Source organism: Notothenia rossii (genome assembly GCF_949606895.1).
Source record: "Notothenia rossii genome assembly, chromosome: 10".
Classification (NCBI taxonomy): Eukaryota; Metazoa; Chordata; class Actinopteri; order Perciformes; family Nototheniidae; genus Notothenia; species Notothenia rossii.
The window spans coordinates 16,504,998-16,519,826 of record NC_136908.1 but is presented as its reverse complement, the minus strand read 5'-3'; the positions used below and the strand labels follow the sequence as shown (position 1 = coordinate 16,519,826).

Genomic DNA, 14,829 nt, shown 5'->3' with positions numbered 1-14,829 from the left:
ATGCTTATCTATTTCCGCCAGCTCTTCCCTTAAGATGTAAAGACCAGGCAGTGTAAACAGTTTGTCTAACATCTCTAAATGTATGGCTTCAGGAGAATCTCAGAGCTGAAGGGTTCAGCCACCGCGTGGTTACACCATCTGTTTTGATGTTAAATATCTGATTCTCAAGAATGAGGTTATAATTTATAACTTTCTTTTTATGAGAACAGTCATGAAAAGGTCACTAAGAAACAGCTTGTAACTTCTGTTTGAATCTAAAGGAGAGGAATCATTTTAACCCATTTCGTGGAAAGTTGGCAGTGCAAACCTATAAAAGTCTAAAAAACTAAATTAAAGTTGGATTGTTAGATTTATTTTCAGACACAGAGGGCAGGAATATATGCATGTTTGAAAGTGCATTTGTACCCGAACAAACAGCAGCGAGGACGTGTAGCCTCTTTATGTATTATTGCTTTAAAGTCTACAGCCACAATGAAAAGAATGCTCTTTGTTACAGCTGTTTGTGCACTACAACTTAGAAACTGACAATGCTGATTGTTATTAAACCAATAAAGGCTGTTTTATGTGCAGCCTTCCACTGAGTAGATTGTACTCTTACTTTTGTTGCTTTTTCATGAGAAAATATTGTCGACATGTCAGTATTATAATTGGATTGTTATTTATATTGATAATTTATTGAGAGATTGAACTATCGGATGTACAGTATATCGCCTATGTATTTGAATGCAAAGGAATAAGAGCATTCTACATGAGTATGTTTGTATTAATAAAAATCTAATTTGACAACTGGACAACCCTGAGAATAAAGCCTAGGGATTAGAAAGCCGTGTTTACATTGGTTACTCAAATGCACTTCCTACTTTACATACTTAACTTTGTATCTAAACAAGTAAAACTAAATGTGTTGGCTTGGAGAAAGTTATGAAAGACTTTAATTTCCTGACTAATGAATGCCTTTTTGTTTGTGTGTGTGCCTCTGCGTGCATTCATGTGTGCGTGTCAGAGGGCGTTGTTGGTGGTTTTAATTGAACCGTATCATAGGCCGCAGATAAATAGATGTCATTAAGACCCTGAGCTCTAATTACCTGCAGCCCTCCTCTGTAGGCTAAGGTGAGTGGGGGCGGGGGAGGTACCAGTAATCAATCAGGAAAACATGCACCGTCACACACTCATCGGGTGGATACATAGCGACACACACAGCAAGAAAACAAGAGTTTCACGAGGAGATGTGCTCCCTCTCAAAGCCATGTCTAACTGTGAATGTGTGTGTTTGCTTGTCTGCATGATGTGAACTTGCACATTTCCACACCTCAAGCCAACCAGCTGATGATTGAAGAGGAAGTTAAAGATCAGGAGCCAAATCTTGCGGAGTGCATGTGTGCATTTTGGAAGGTGGTGGGAGCTATTTCTGTACTTTCCTGACTAATTGACATTTGAACTTCTCTCTTATAGACACACACACACACACACACACACACACACACACACACACACACACACACACACACACACACACACACACACACACACACACACACACACACACACAGAAACACACTGGGCTATCCTTGTATCGTGGTTTTGGAGAAGCCAAGATACACCCAACACACACTGTTACTGGATAGTGGCCTCTCATAGAAATCTTGCATGCTTTCATTAGTGTGTGTGTGTGTGTGTGTGTGTGTGTGTGTGTGTGTGTGTGTGTGTGTGTGTGTGTGTGTGTGTGTGTGTGTGTGTGTGTGTGTGTGTGTGTGTGTGTGTGTGTGTGTGTGTGTGTGTGTGTGTGTGTGTGTGTGTGTGTGTGTGTGTGTGTGTGTGTGTGTGTGTGTGTGTGTGTGTGTGTGTGTGTGTGTGTGTGTGTGTGTGTGTGTGTGTGTGTGTGTGTGTGTGTGTACGAATGAGGGGCAGCTGTGGGGCCATATGTGAGTGATTTGGGTGCTCGGAGGGAAACTGAATTCTGATGACAGATGCACTGTTTGGCTTGCAACACTAGACACACACACACATACACATACACACAGGAAGCGTACATCAATCAATCACCTGGCTCTGTCTCTGTACATGTGGTGACCGTATGGTGTGTGCAACATATACACTTAGGCAGACGAACACACACACACACACACACACACACACACACACACACACACACACACACACACAGCAGGTTTTGGTCATGTAACTGTTCTGCTCTCTGACGTTAGCTGGACAAAAAGTAAAGACTCTAATATTAGCTTAGGTGTTTATTACATACAATGTTATGGGAAACAGGTTTTATTATACACAAAATGAGAATGAGATAACATTTTTTTCCTAGAATAAATAAACGCATTTGTGGGGTTCCTTTGTGTTCAATCCCGGAACAATCTAAAAGTTTAATTTTGTATCCTGATACACACAGCATGAAGGATGTTATCGTGAACGTCTGTTAAATTATAGCAAGGAAACGAAAAATGTATTAAACCATTTTTCATTGCTTGTGGTATTTGATGTTTAGTCTTCTAATGCCGTGTAGTCCAGATGTTTAAAGAGTTCCTGATCCGTTGCTATTTGACGTCTTACCTCTAAAATATTCAATATAACATTTGCTGTTGCCTTTAAACATTGGGTGATTTCTCCTACACCACTATGTAATATTAGCATTTGTAGTTTAAAGTTGCCATAATGTTTTTTTCTTACCAGAACTATAAATGATATTCTTCATGTACAGTATGTTGCTCAGGCCATAGGTATAGATGTATGTGTATTTTTGGATGTTGCCACACAAAATGTAAAGTGCAGGAATGCTTGCAGTACATTAGATTGCATAAATAAAGTGAACAGTGTTGTGCCCACTGGGCTCTCCGGCTTTGAGCTGGCAGCGCAAAACAGATGCTTGGTAGTGGCTCCATCTGTAGCTCTGAGACTACAGAAAGCCTGATTGAAGTGCAGCACTCTTTTGTGAAAAGTTGAAATATTTTTAACTTCTGGCACTGGGTTGCTCTGAGCACGAAAGAAAAACAATTCTAAACTCCCAGCACTGTCATGAACATAAAACAACAAGAAACCAGCACTGAAAGGAGAAGGTCCCAGTGGATGCAAAGTCCATGATGGAGTGAAAGTGAATTGGGATAACTATGTGAATCCAAGCGAGAAATGTTAAGGATATGGCAGATCCACAGAAGGTAGATTTTAGTAAGCCATACATAACAGCTTTTACAAGCGCAACCATACTCATATAATCAGAGAGGACTTCACAAACTGAGAGAGACATTAACATTATTTAAAGGTCTGTGAAGAAAAAGGAATTACATGCAGGCGTGTTGTAAATCTTATACATGCATAGTATTGTGTTTCTGTTTCTGATTTTATGTAAAGCGTCTTTGAGCAATAGGAAAAGCGCTATAAAAATCCAATGTATTATTATTATTATTGTTGTTATGTAAATATTTAGTCAGTGGTAAACATTGAAAAATATCAAGAGGAGAGGAGGAAGTAAAGATGGAATAAGCACCAATGCTGATCAAAATTAAAGCAGAGAGAAAGACCTGGTTGGACGGACGGGCAAATAGAGAGAGAAACCGACATATTCATGGAGGAGAAAGATGAGGTATGCTGTCTTCTCAGGGTCATAAAGGTGGTGAATGGGGCCAGAGACTTAATGGGATGGAGAAACGTTGTGATTGGCTCATTACTGTGATGGAGCACGTTGCCACGACAATTGGCCTTTTAAACCCAACCCGCCCCCACCCTTTCTTGCACACTCTACTTTTTTATGCACCGCTGCTTCATGAACTGCAGAGGTGTGTGTGTGTGTGTGTGTGTGTGTGTGTGTGTGTGTTAATACACTGAAACAGTAAAAGTCAAACACTTACCTGTAAAGTACCTCCGGCAGTTTAGATAAACACCTAAACACATTATGCTGCAAGTTGAAAACATATATTTTCTGTGGAGCAGTTCTTGAGTACCAACATTATATTCATAACATATTAAACTTGTTCTAAAAAGGGGAAATTATAGTACAACAACATTCTAAATAGGTTTCACTGTTTGGCAGGATAACCAAGATGTTCTCTCTCTGTCCTAACCTTATTTGAGCGGTGTGAAAAGATTTTGAAACTAAAAACAGCATTTTCAGTCTTCCCCCTCTTTCTTTTCTTTCTGTGACTTTGCATCGTTCTTACCTACAAAACGTTGCTTTATAAATCTAGATATTTACTTCACATTCTAATGTTTTCTGTTTTTTATCCTTCCGTAGCGACGCAGAGGCAGCGGGGTCTTCTGTGCAAACTGTCTGACTACCAAGACGTCATTGTGGAGGAAGAACTCCAATGGAGGCTACGTCTGCAACGCATGTGGTTTATACCAAAAACTTCATTCGGTACGTGATACACAGTCATGACCATGCAAACACATGGCTAAATGGATAATACCAAAAACACGTTAGACCTTTGAGATTGATTACAACATTTCCCAAATGCATGAAGTTTCTGAATATTTGGAATTTTATTCAAATGTTCTATCAAAGCAATTGTGAGAGGGAAAGCACTTACACCTAAGAACACTTCAAATATAGAGAGTCAGCAAGTAAGCTAAATATCAGGTGTATTATCATACAGAAATTAATTTGCAGTAATGAACTCCTAACCCTGTCAAAGGAACCTTCATATACTCATAGAAGTTGTACTTGATCAAAAAACAAGTACTTTTGACTATTTTATAGACTCTATGATATGTTTTATACATCCACAGGGTAGGTTTCGACCCCTAATTATCACTCCTCCTGTCTGGCCCATTAGCACATTGTTCAAATTAAACTGTGCATACTGCAGTTATATTCCTGCATACATTCTGTGAGTCCCGCTGTGAAACGTAATATTGTGGGAAAAGTATTTGATTTGGTCTGAGCTGGGAGTTACACACCATTTCAGCAGGCACTGTGAGCCAGCTCCATGGAGGGAGAAATATGATGGAATATATCAACTTAACCATCGAAGCCCGAGGAAAGTCAATAGAAATTCTACATTTAATTAGACTGCATGAATTACAGATGAGATAAAAACCTAGTCTGGAATTTAGTTGACTTGAGAATATTGAGCTTCTCACCTCTTATGTCTTCAAAGAGTTAAAGGTAATTTCCCACTTAAATAAACCAACTTACTCTCAAAAACATTCATTGTGAAACAAGCCTTCAGAGCTTCAACATATACTGTATATATGCCAGATTCATGCTCACATATTGGCCTTTTAGGCTCAGCTTGTAACATTTCAAAGTGAACCAAAAGGTTTCAGTGTAATAAATCAGTGTTAGTGAACGCATCAGTGGGTTGACCCTGTTACAACCCCAAGCACTATACTGAAATTATTGAATTGAGCTTTAAAGACCCTTCAGAGAATGACAAGCTATCGCAGTTTACTCCTTCCTGCCCCTGCCGATGTCCCCTGGTCAACCTGTTCATCTCATATGCTGCTCCAATCACGTCCCGGCTCTCTCTACTCTTGACAATCTTCACGACAGCCGTATTTTATACCCTATAATAAAAGTTTTATATGCTCTACACACATTATGAGAGAGGATAGCAGCTAGTAAAACACTTCAGAGTGAGAGAGGGGAAACAAGAGTTATGCATAAGAAGGGAGAACAAGGTAGACATTTAGGGAGAGAGAGGAGAGGAAAGAAGGAAGACAAACAAGGGGTAGGAAAAAGGAAGAAGACAAAGAGAGAGGAGAAGATGAAGGTAAAGTGTGAGGACAGGGATAATGAAAGAGGACAGGATGTGTAAAGAGTGAGAGATGGATAGGGATTAAGAGAAAACGCAGAAGAGCTTTTTAAGGAGAGACTGAACTATGTACATACCCATTGATTGGCTGCTCTATATGCAAAATATACTGGAGACATTTAATGAATGCATTTGATTGGTTGGATCCAAGAAATCAATGATCCATTTCACTTTTACATATATAGTGTAAATAGATCCTGATTAGGTTCAGTATGTAGTATGGGATAAAGACACATCGTTTCCATCATAAGGGGTGCTATATTTTGTTTTTCACGATAGCCATCCTCCTTCTGTGTTTACTCCCTCCCTCCTTCCTTTCCTCTTTCCTTCATGTCCCCTGCCTCTACCTCATCCTTCCTGTAAACCATATATCAGTTTTTCCCCCTTCTCATTAATCTCACCCCTTTCATTCCTCTCTCCCCTTCCACTCCTGTCTTTTCTCTATAGCTAGAAACACACAACTTTTATTTTGTTTTTTTACTTCCCATTGTAAAGCGTCCTTGGGTTTCGTGAAAGGCGCTATCGAAATTGAAATTATTATTATTATTATTATTATTATTAACTTTAGGACCATAAAGGAAAATGACAATTATTTGACTGACATAATTGTGTCAGTTTTCGAGAGAAACAGATTGTTTTTCAGATATTTAAAAGCTGTCCAAAATTATGAATAGGACAGCTCTTTGAAAAAAAACAGACGATTGTAAGCATGGCTTCTGAGAGGAGGCCCCTATATAAAGTGTATACATTGAAACAGTGTTGTAAGTAAGGACTGTTTGGAGCATGAATTAACTCTGTTGGTGAATGTGTTGACATCATTTGTTACAAGTGCAGCAGGACATCTCTGGATTAAGCTTTAAGTGACTCATGTCTCCTTAAATAGTTCCAGTAGCAGCTCTACAAAGACTAATGATGACATCACACTCACTGACACACACTTTCATACACATACCTTGAGAAACGCACATTCTTAGTCTTAGGTACATATTAAAGTCCTAACCCACGTACTTGCTTTTCCTTCACGCTGGGATAAATCATACCTATTGCAGACATAGCAAGGTGTTCATGCTTTTTTCTTTAAATAGAAACGGCAACCCACGTTCTTGCTTTTCCTCCACTGAATGACGAACACCGTCATTCATCTATGTTCCTTCTTGCTTGATGCTTCTATATGCACCTGGTTTTTATTTCCCACAATGTAATGTACTAAGTCTTACATCAGTTAGACACACATTCAAGAGTTAAATATAGGCACATATAATAACAAGGCTCTTTGCTATTCCTAAAATGTTAAGTGGGAAGTGGAATAAATTCAACCTGCATTTCAGTCAACATTTCAATAAACTCAACTTAAAGGTTTATTTATGCTTAAAAAAACCTCCTCTCTTTGTGCCAGTTGAATTTGACTTTGTTTTTGCATTAATGCTATGATAAGTTTACTATGTGTTATGTGTTTAAGAGAGAAGGCATCAGTGCAGTCAGTTCTCCAATAGTGAATTGATAGCAAGTCATTACTTTTGAGTTAAAGTGTAGACACTTTAAAGACACTTTAAACTGGCCCATTTATTTTACTCCAATGAAAGAAAATCTTTCACTAATTTGTCTGGAATTTGTTTTATTTGTTTTGGCATGTGTAAGGAATGAAACATCAAATACGTTTCATCGCCTCTCATTTATCTTTAGAAGTACTACATTTATCTTTAGAAGTAACACATGATTCAGATATTGTGTTGTTGTAGAAGCACCACACCAGATTTCCTTCTTTGGAATTCAGACCTCTCTCAAGAGTAAGTTTGGGATCTGACTGGAAAAGTTGAATTTTAAGGGCAAACAATTTACATCAGATGTAAGTGCTCCCCCTTGTGGTAAGGGCAAAACGTGCAGTCCTCAGGCTTGATGCACATGTCTTTTCTTTAGCATGTCACAGTTAATTATACATAGGACAAGTGTAAAGGAATTAAGAGTTTTCAAATGTTGATATACTATTGCTAAATTGGAGATTTGTGTTTGGTTGGCCTACTTTGCATTGATTATTACAAACAGTAACTGCAGTTGTGCATCTTCAATCAGCCATAATGCAACTTTCTTAGCATTGCTGTCTTTGGGTATTTCACCAAATTACTTTTTTTAAATAAGTGGTTTACCAGTCATAAGCTCTATTGTTGCAGCTATTCCTTTTTTTTGGTAATAAACACAATGTAATATAATCACAGTCAAATTATGCTAGGCTTTATATGTTTGATATTTAATAGTCATGCCAGATAAGTAGCCGTAGATAAGTTGTTATAAAACATTCAAACAAGAATATAAATTGTCAATAGCTAATCGTTTTTTAACACTTGTCCTTTTTTCATGTTTTCCTTTTTTGTTTCCTTTATCTCCTAGACACCAAGACCTCTGAACATCATAAAGCAGAACAACGGTGAACAAATAATCCGCCGCCGTACAAGGAAACGCATCAACCCTGATTCCCTGTCATCTGAGACCCCCGCCCCGAAACAACAGCGCATCACCAGCGAAGAGAGAGTCAATGGGGAGGAGTCAGACAAATGTTTTGCTTCAATCAAAAACCAGCAGCCTTCCCCTCGCTCACGCTCCCCCCGATCCACTCAAGCCTTCCTAGCCAATCAAACATTGGAGATCCACCGACGCATGCCTCCTCTTCTCCTTCCGTCACACACCCCCTCCTCGTTGGTAGCTGAGGGTAATGGAGGCCTCACAGAGGGCGGGATAATATCCAAAGTAGAGGGAGGTAAAGGAGGAGGTGGATCAGAAAGAGGGAGTCCAATTGAAAAGTACATGCGTCCATCCAAACCGTCTAGTTATTCGCCCCCTGGTTCACCCATTGAAAAGTACCAGTACCCTCTTTTCTCCTTACCCCTACCATTAACCCTCTCCCCTGATCTGACGCCTGAATCGGATTGGCTCAGGTTCTGGACCAAGTACAAGATGGCCGCCGCCTCTGGGGTCCCCGGTACCTTCAGTAATCTGAGCAGTCCCGGTAGCGTTGGAAACAACTCTCTTTACCTTGGTGCCATGGTGGCTCCAGTACAGCATCATCAGCAAAGCTACACGGTGCCTTACTGTGCCTCCCCCTACTCTCCTCTTCCCCCTCCTCCAGCTCCTCCTCACTATCCTCCTCCTCCTCTTCATTCCCAAACCTCCTCGCCATTGTTAGAAAATGACGCCCCCTTGGATCTTGCAATAAGACAAAGAGATACCAGTGCGGCGAATTCACACGTGTCAACAAACGGTGCGGAGAGGAGAAGGCAAGAGTCGCCGCTGGCTGAGAGGTCTAGAGAGAACTTGAAAGCAGAGAAAGAGGAGGAGGAGAGGATGGATGAAGGAGAGAGCCAGAGGGAGGAGATAACAAAGGATCATTTGACGAAAAGTCAGTCAAGTGCCCCGTCGAATCGCGTAATGGTGGAAGCGTCCACGCAGGACGACCTGACCAATCGCTGCATCCACTGTGGGATCTACTTCCTCGACGAGGTCATGTATGCACTGCACATGAGTTGCCACGGCGACCAGGGACCATACCAATGCAGCTTTTGCCTTCACGTGTGTGTTGATCGCTATGATTTCACCACACACATACAGAGGGGCCTACACAGGTACACAGACAAAAAGAAGGGTCCCACGCAAGAGGACCACAATCAGAACGTCACGGTGACGCCGGAGCACGGGTGTCAAAATGTGACACCCGAGGAAAAAGATGAAACTGCTCACAGTGAGATCACAGACGAAAGCAATGATGTCATAGGAGATGGTCACGACAACCAAGCAAAAGAAAAGACAGGCGCTGATGCCACTGACAATGAAACGGAAGCTGAAATGGAAGTGAGAGAAGAAGGTCATGACGTAACAAACCAGGAGTTGGGAGATGAAACGGTGTCGGATAGTAATGATGACACCACAAAACCCACAGAGGTCACGACTGTTGCAGAATCTAAAAACTTAGACGAGAACACAGAGAGTAATTAATCTGATGCCTTTGACTCAAACAAACCTTTAAAGAACGCTTTTTATTGAATGAATAAGCTGTCGGCCTCCACGTTCCTGGAGGCTCGCTCATGTCAAAATGAGCCTATCCTGGGCACTAAATGGAACACATCCTTATGCTGGAAGCACTCGGCTGTCAAATGGTCAAAAATCATCGTAGGATCCCGCTGAACTGCTACAGGGACAGTTTGGAGAAAAAGCCTGAATCCTGTGTTGAGTGACGGCCACTTGACAGCTCTGTGGCAAGTATTCAATGACAGAGTCCGGGCATGCAGCTGAAATCACCTTTTAATAAACAGCCACTTCATGTGCTTTCCAAATAAGAGGATTGGAAGCTGGACACAAAGTTAGACTGCTCTCATTTAGGATGAGTTTGAGGAGCTCAGCACTTGCACAGCCACCATACAGCAGAGCAAAAAAAAATGCTAGAAGCAAAACACTTTAACTTGGCTGATCTGTTATGCACCGGGTGGAACTGAACCAAACTGGTCCTAACTGGTCTGATGCATCATTCAGATCATTTATCTCGGTACAACCAGATCTTATCTGGTCAGAAGAACTTTGGTCTGGTCCAAAGCATGTTTTTGACTGTCACACCGCTGTGCTAATGGATCCAAACCAAAACTTACTTTGCCTCTTTGAAACTGGTGGAGTTAACCCAGCTTTTCTAGCTCCTATCCTTTTTGTTTCTGAAACTGGCAAAAAGAAAAAAACAACTGGGAAAATCGCCAGCGCTGCAAAGTGGCCCTAAATGGGAGACTTGTTGAAAATACTTTTTGAACTGCTTAAAACCAGTTTGAACTGGTAAGACCGGAGTAATTCCGGACCGAAGTGTTCTCTTGATCCATTTTGATCAAACCAAGTGACTTTATTTTCTACCTTCCTCCGTGCCATGATACTAGCTACGTGCCTGGCTGCCTGCCTAATAGAACAACCATCTATTAACCTGCTTAACATTTATATTAATAATGGTAATAATAATAATAATGATGATGTTATAGTACAAAACATGCAATTTGCTACACTTTCCTATATAAAATGTTATTTTGTAAAGGCAAATAATGCTTTTTTGCAGGAAATGGTACTATAAGAATTAGTGTATTTGAGTCTTTTTTCTTTTTGAGTTATTTGTTGTGTATCTTCTTGGGGAGACTTGTTACGTGGATAAAAGCCGTCTAACAGAAATGGTACAGCAAGAGAGGGGGTTGTGTGTTTGTGTGCATTTGTGTAATTGTGTGTAAGGATCAAAGGATGCTTCCGTCCCCAAATGATGATGTAAACATAATGAAGGCTTGCGCTCGGTATTTCAGTCCTCAGGGGTCACACGTGTTGCACACCAACCCACCTGTCTCGTAGCATTTGACACATCATTTTTAAAAGGTCTAATGGTTTTGGCATGTTACATTACGTTGTCTTATATGTATTCTTATCATGTTCTTTGTGTGTTAATAGGTCAAAATAGTCTTACTATGTAACTGTTTTTCTGTTTGTCTATCATATGTTGTTAGGTATGGTTTTATAGAGAGACCTTAGGAGCTTAGGGAGATCAACCCTAAATGTTATCATAAGGATTAATTATATGGGTTAACTGTATAAACTTTAGCTCTGTATTGAGTTTACAGAGCGTATTGCCTACAGTGTTTTATTCAGCCGATCTCGTATTTCTGAGAGTATGGTAGGTTACCTCTATGTAGCATGTTAGCGTCTTATAAAATCTGCAAAATACATTGCCTTTTCTATGGATGGGAACTGTTTCACCTTATACCTAAATGATACTGAAAGAAATCGCCATGTTGCTTCAAACTCCAGCTTACTCCTACAACTGTTCTGCCTTTCATTACCTACATTTTGGTTCTAAATCAGTCTTATAAGTTCAAGGAAAGACCCGTCTAAAACCAAATGTTCATCATTAATTTAATACATTGAAAATATTGACTAGCAGGTCATTCATTAAGATTCTATTTTTCAGAAGGGAGAAACTCGGTGGCCATCTTTTTTGATAAGAACAGAATCACTTCCCCCTGCCTTGCTGCCTTAGTTGCTAGAATAAAAAAATAAAAAAATCACCAAGGGACTCCTTTGAAGGAAGTAGTAAAAGCCTAAAGACAATAAAAACAGGAGAGAATAAATAATGAGAATAAGATATTTTTCTATGCTTGTCCAAAAGACATGGATACAAAGATATTCTGACTAGTGCCTGGTAACTTGTACAGTTTTTCTAATAAACCTCTGTCTGTTTCGAAAAGTAATGTAAGTCATGTTAGGCAGGAGTTGGGCAAACATACTTCGATATTTATTTCCCGTGCACCAAGTTAAAAGTCATCCATTATAATGCTTGTGTCTGATTGATGTTCCCTCTTTGCCTTTTCAGCCATTGAGAACTACCCACATGTGCTTTAACAGAATGAAATTGGTTGCTATGCTAACTCTTTATCACTAATTAACCCTCTTTGCATGCATTTACCGGACTTTGTAGAAAGATAAAGACATTTGCCTTGGTAACATTTTTACAGAGATGCAATGACACGAAGATGTTCTGTGTTTGTTTGGAGTTGGAAGCCAAATTGTGTAATATCACAATGCCCATATCATGGTTAAGAAAAAACGCATTATGAGGTGTTGTTATTCTAAAGAGGAGATCATTATTTAGATTTCTTACATTTTAAGACACCAATGCCTTCAGAAAACCTGGCAAACAAGCAGGACTGACAGTAAAACCAAAATAAAAATACTTTTTCTGCTGCAAAGAAATCAGTGTAACTATTAAAGATGCTACACATCCTGGTGTAGGGATTTTCCTCAGAAGAGTTTGCACACCTTCCCCGTGAATGGCTCCAATTTCTACATCACACTGATGGAAAGAAAAGCATAATATATTGTGGGTTTTTTAAGCTTTGGGCATCTCTTCAGGGCATGCTAGCATCAAGAAAACGGTTTACATTTGCAAATGTAGCAAAACAAAAGCAATCAAGCAGTGTTTTTTTTTTAAAGAATCAGAACAAAAGGAAGGATTGACAGATGCTAAGGTGGATACATGGGTGCCTTTGAAGTATATATGGATCACATGACGCTTAGTGGTTGATAAATAGGTTAATGTATGCATTCATCCTCTCATCTGTTTTCTATTGATCTCCATCATCTGCATCCTTCTCATCTGTTGTTTTACCTCTTCATCTCTGTCTTTCTTCTTATCCCTCCACTCTCCTGCATTACTTCTTTTATTAACTGCTTATACACTTGTTCTCAATTGGTAGAAAGGTCAAGGGAGGCACAATAGAAGTTAAATTAATGTTACGCCGTGTTGTGCCCAAAGAGCTGATATTAGCTCTGTTACCCCAAAACTGACAAGGTGTCTGCTCGTGTTGTTAAGGTTTCATTTCCCTACTACTTGAATGGTCCTTAAAGAAATTCTCACCAGCCGTAAATCATCAGATTCTTGCTAGAAGAACATTTTGGATTCTCTCGGATTTAGTTTCACATTTGATAAAAGTAAATTGACACACATTTTCATCTATGAAATTATTGAAACTCCTTTGGTTCTGATTTTCATGGGATTTCTAGGAAACAGATGTAATAAAAGCAATTGGATGAACTCATTTTTCGTGTTTTAACACAGCAGTTTTCTATGTAGGCTGGAGACAAATGAATGCCAAAATATTTCAATAGTTTATGAACTTTTGGAGAAAAAAAATGAGTGAGTTGGAAGTAAAAAGAAAGTAGCCTAGATAATAAACAATTCTTGCACAATTTCCATATTGTATGTGCTCTGCGAAACTGTTTCCTATCCAAATATGTTTTTATGTATTTGCCAGATTAACACGAATGTCTCTCATGAGTCATGTAAGGATACTGTATATCTAAAACTTAAATAGATATTAATAAGAATCGTGGGAGAGCATTTCAGTTGTCATTTATGGTTTAAAATAGGCGAGACAATTTAAATGAATTGGACCTTCAGGTCACACATGGCATGTTTTAATTAAAAAATGAGTGTCTGTTTTAGGTTTGATGGCATTTTACATCAGCGTTTACATTGTTAAAAACAAGTCATTTTTGTCTTTGTCAGAATGTGTTATAGGAATTATGCTGTTGCTTGCACTCCATTTATTATGTTCTTATTGCCAAGGAAGGGATAACACACACACACACACACACACACACACACACACACGCACACACCAGCACTGGTACGAATTAAGTGTACATTATTAACCATGGGAGACAAGGGAGCTAAAGGCCAGTTTGTGATTGGCCAGACACACACACGCATGGACATACACACATCAACTATGTGCATTTAACCAATATATTTTAGTAGAATTGTGTCTATTCAGTTGAATTGCTTTCATAGAATTTTTTTTTTTTTTTAGGTTATTTACTTTCTCATGTTGTATTTTTTTCTGCTACCTTTCTGTACGTTACTGTTTGTAGGTTTCATTTCATGCAAAAAGTATATTTCAACATATTTTGACAGCCAAGAAAAAGTTTGTTACACAGCTAAACTTGAAGAATAATGTTGATGATGATGACGATGATAATAATTAATAAAAGTAATAACAAACAAACTGAAAATGCAGAGTTGGTCTTTCATTCGTACGTTATTTTCTGTGAAAAAGGGACAAGAAGAACGGCCATTTTCTATAAATCCTTAGCCAGTATGAATCTCTTTGTGGAATCAAAGATGGGGTCCTAACCTGAGGCTTACTGTAGACTATGTGCTGAACAGATATGCATTTTCTTCACACATAAATCTATCATCACAAGTCAGATGAATTTGTTTTCAGAAAAGATATGCAATAGAACATGTGAACATACCTCCTGCTGTGTTCTCTGAATGAAGCCAGGAGCTCCTCTGCCATCGTGTTCTATTCTCATCTGTTCTCCACCGCCGCCTGCTTCTCTTTTCCACTAGTGTGCTGATTGTCCGCATACAGTATAAGTATCAGAGGATGTTTTTGTCACTTAAATTATTTAACATGTTCTCTAGCTCAATATATTGTTACTGTAACACATACACTGTTTATTTGTATTCTGTTTGTACAACACTGGTCCAGAGTAAGACATCTAT

General features: G+C 39.2%; 1 protein-coding gene across 3 annotated transcripts in view; it reads left to right on the top strand.

Annotated features, from left to right (window-relative positions):
* Positions 1 to 14,333, top strand: part of trps1 (trichorhinophalangeal syndrome I) — a 107,926-nt gene extending 93,593 nt beyond the window's left edge. For all 3 annotated transcript variants that reach the window (XM_079655324.1, XM_079655326.1, XM_079655325.1), the window contains exons 10-11: positions 4,238 to 4,360; positions 8,145 to 14,333. In XM_079655324.1, coding sequence (XP_079511450.1) covers positions 4,238 to 4,360; positions 8,145 to 9,743 — 1,722 coding nt within the window. In that variant the 3' untranslated portion in view covers positions 9,744 to 14,333. The remainder of the gene's footprint in view (positions 1 to 4,237; positions 4,361 to 8,144) is intronic.
* Positions 14,334 to 14,829: the final 496 nt, after the last annotated feature.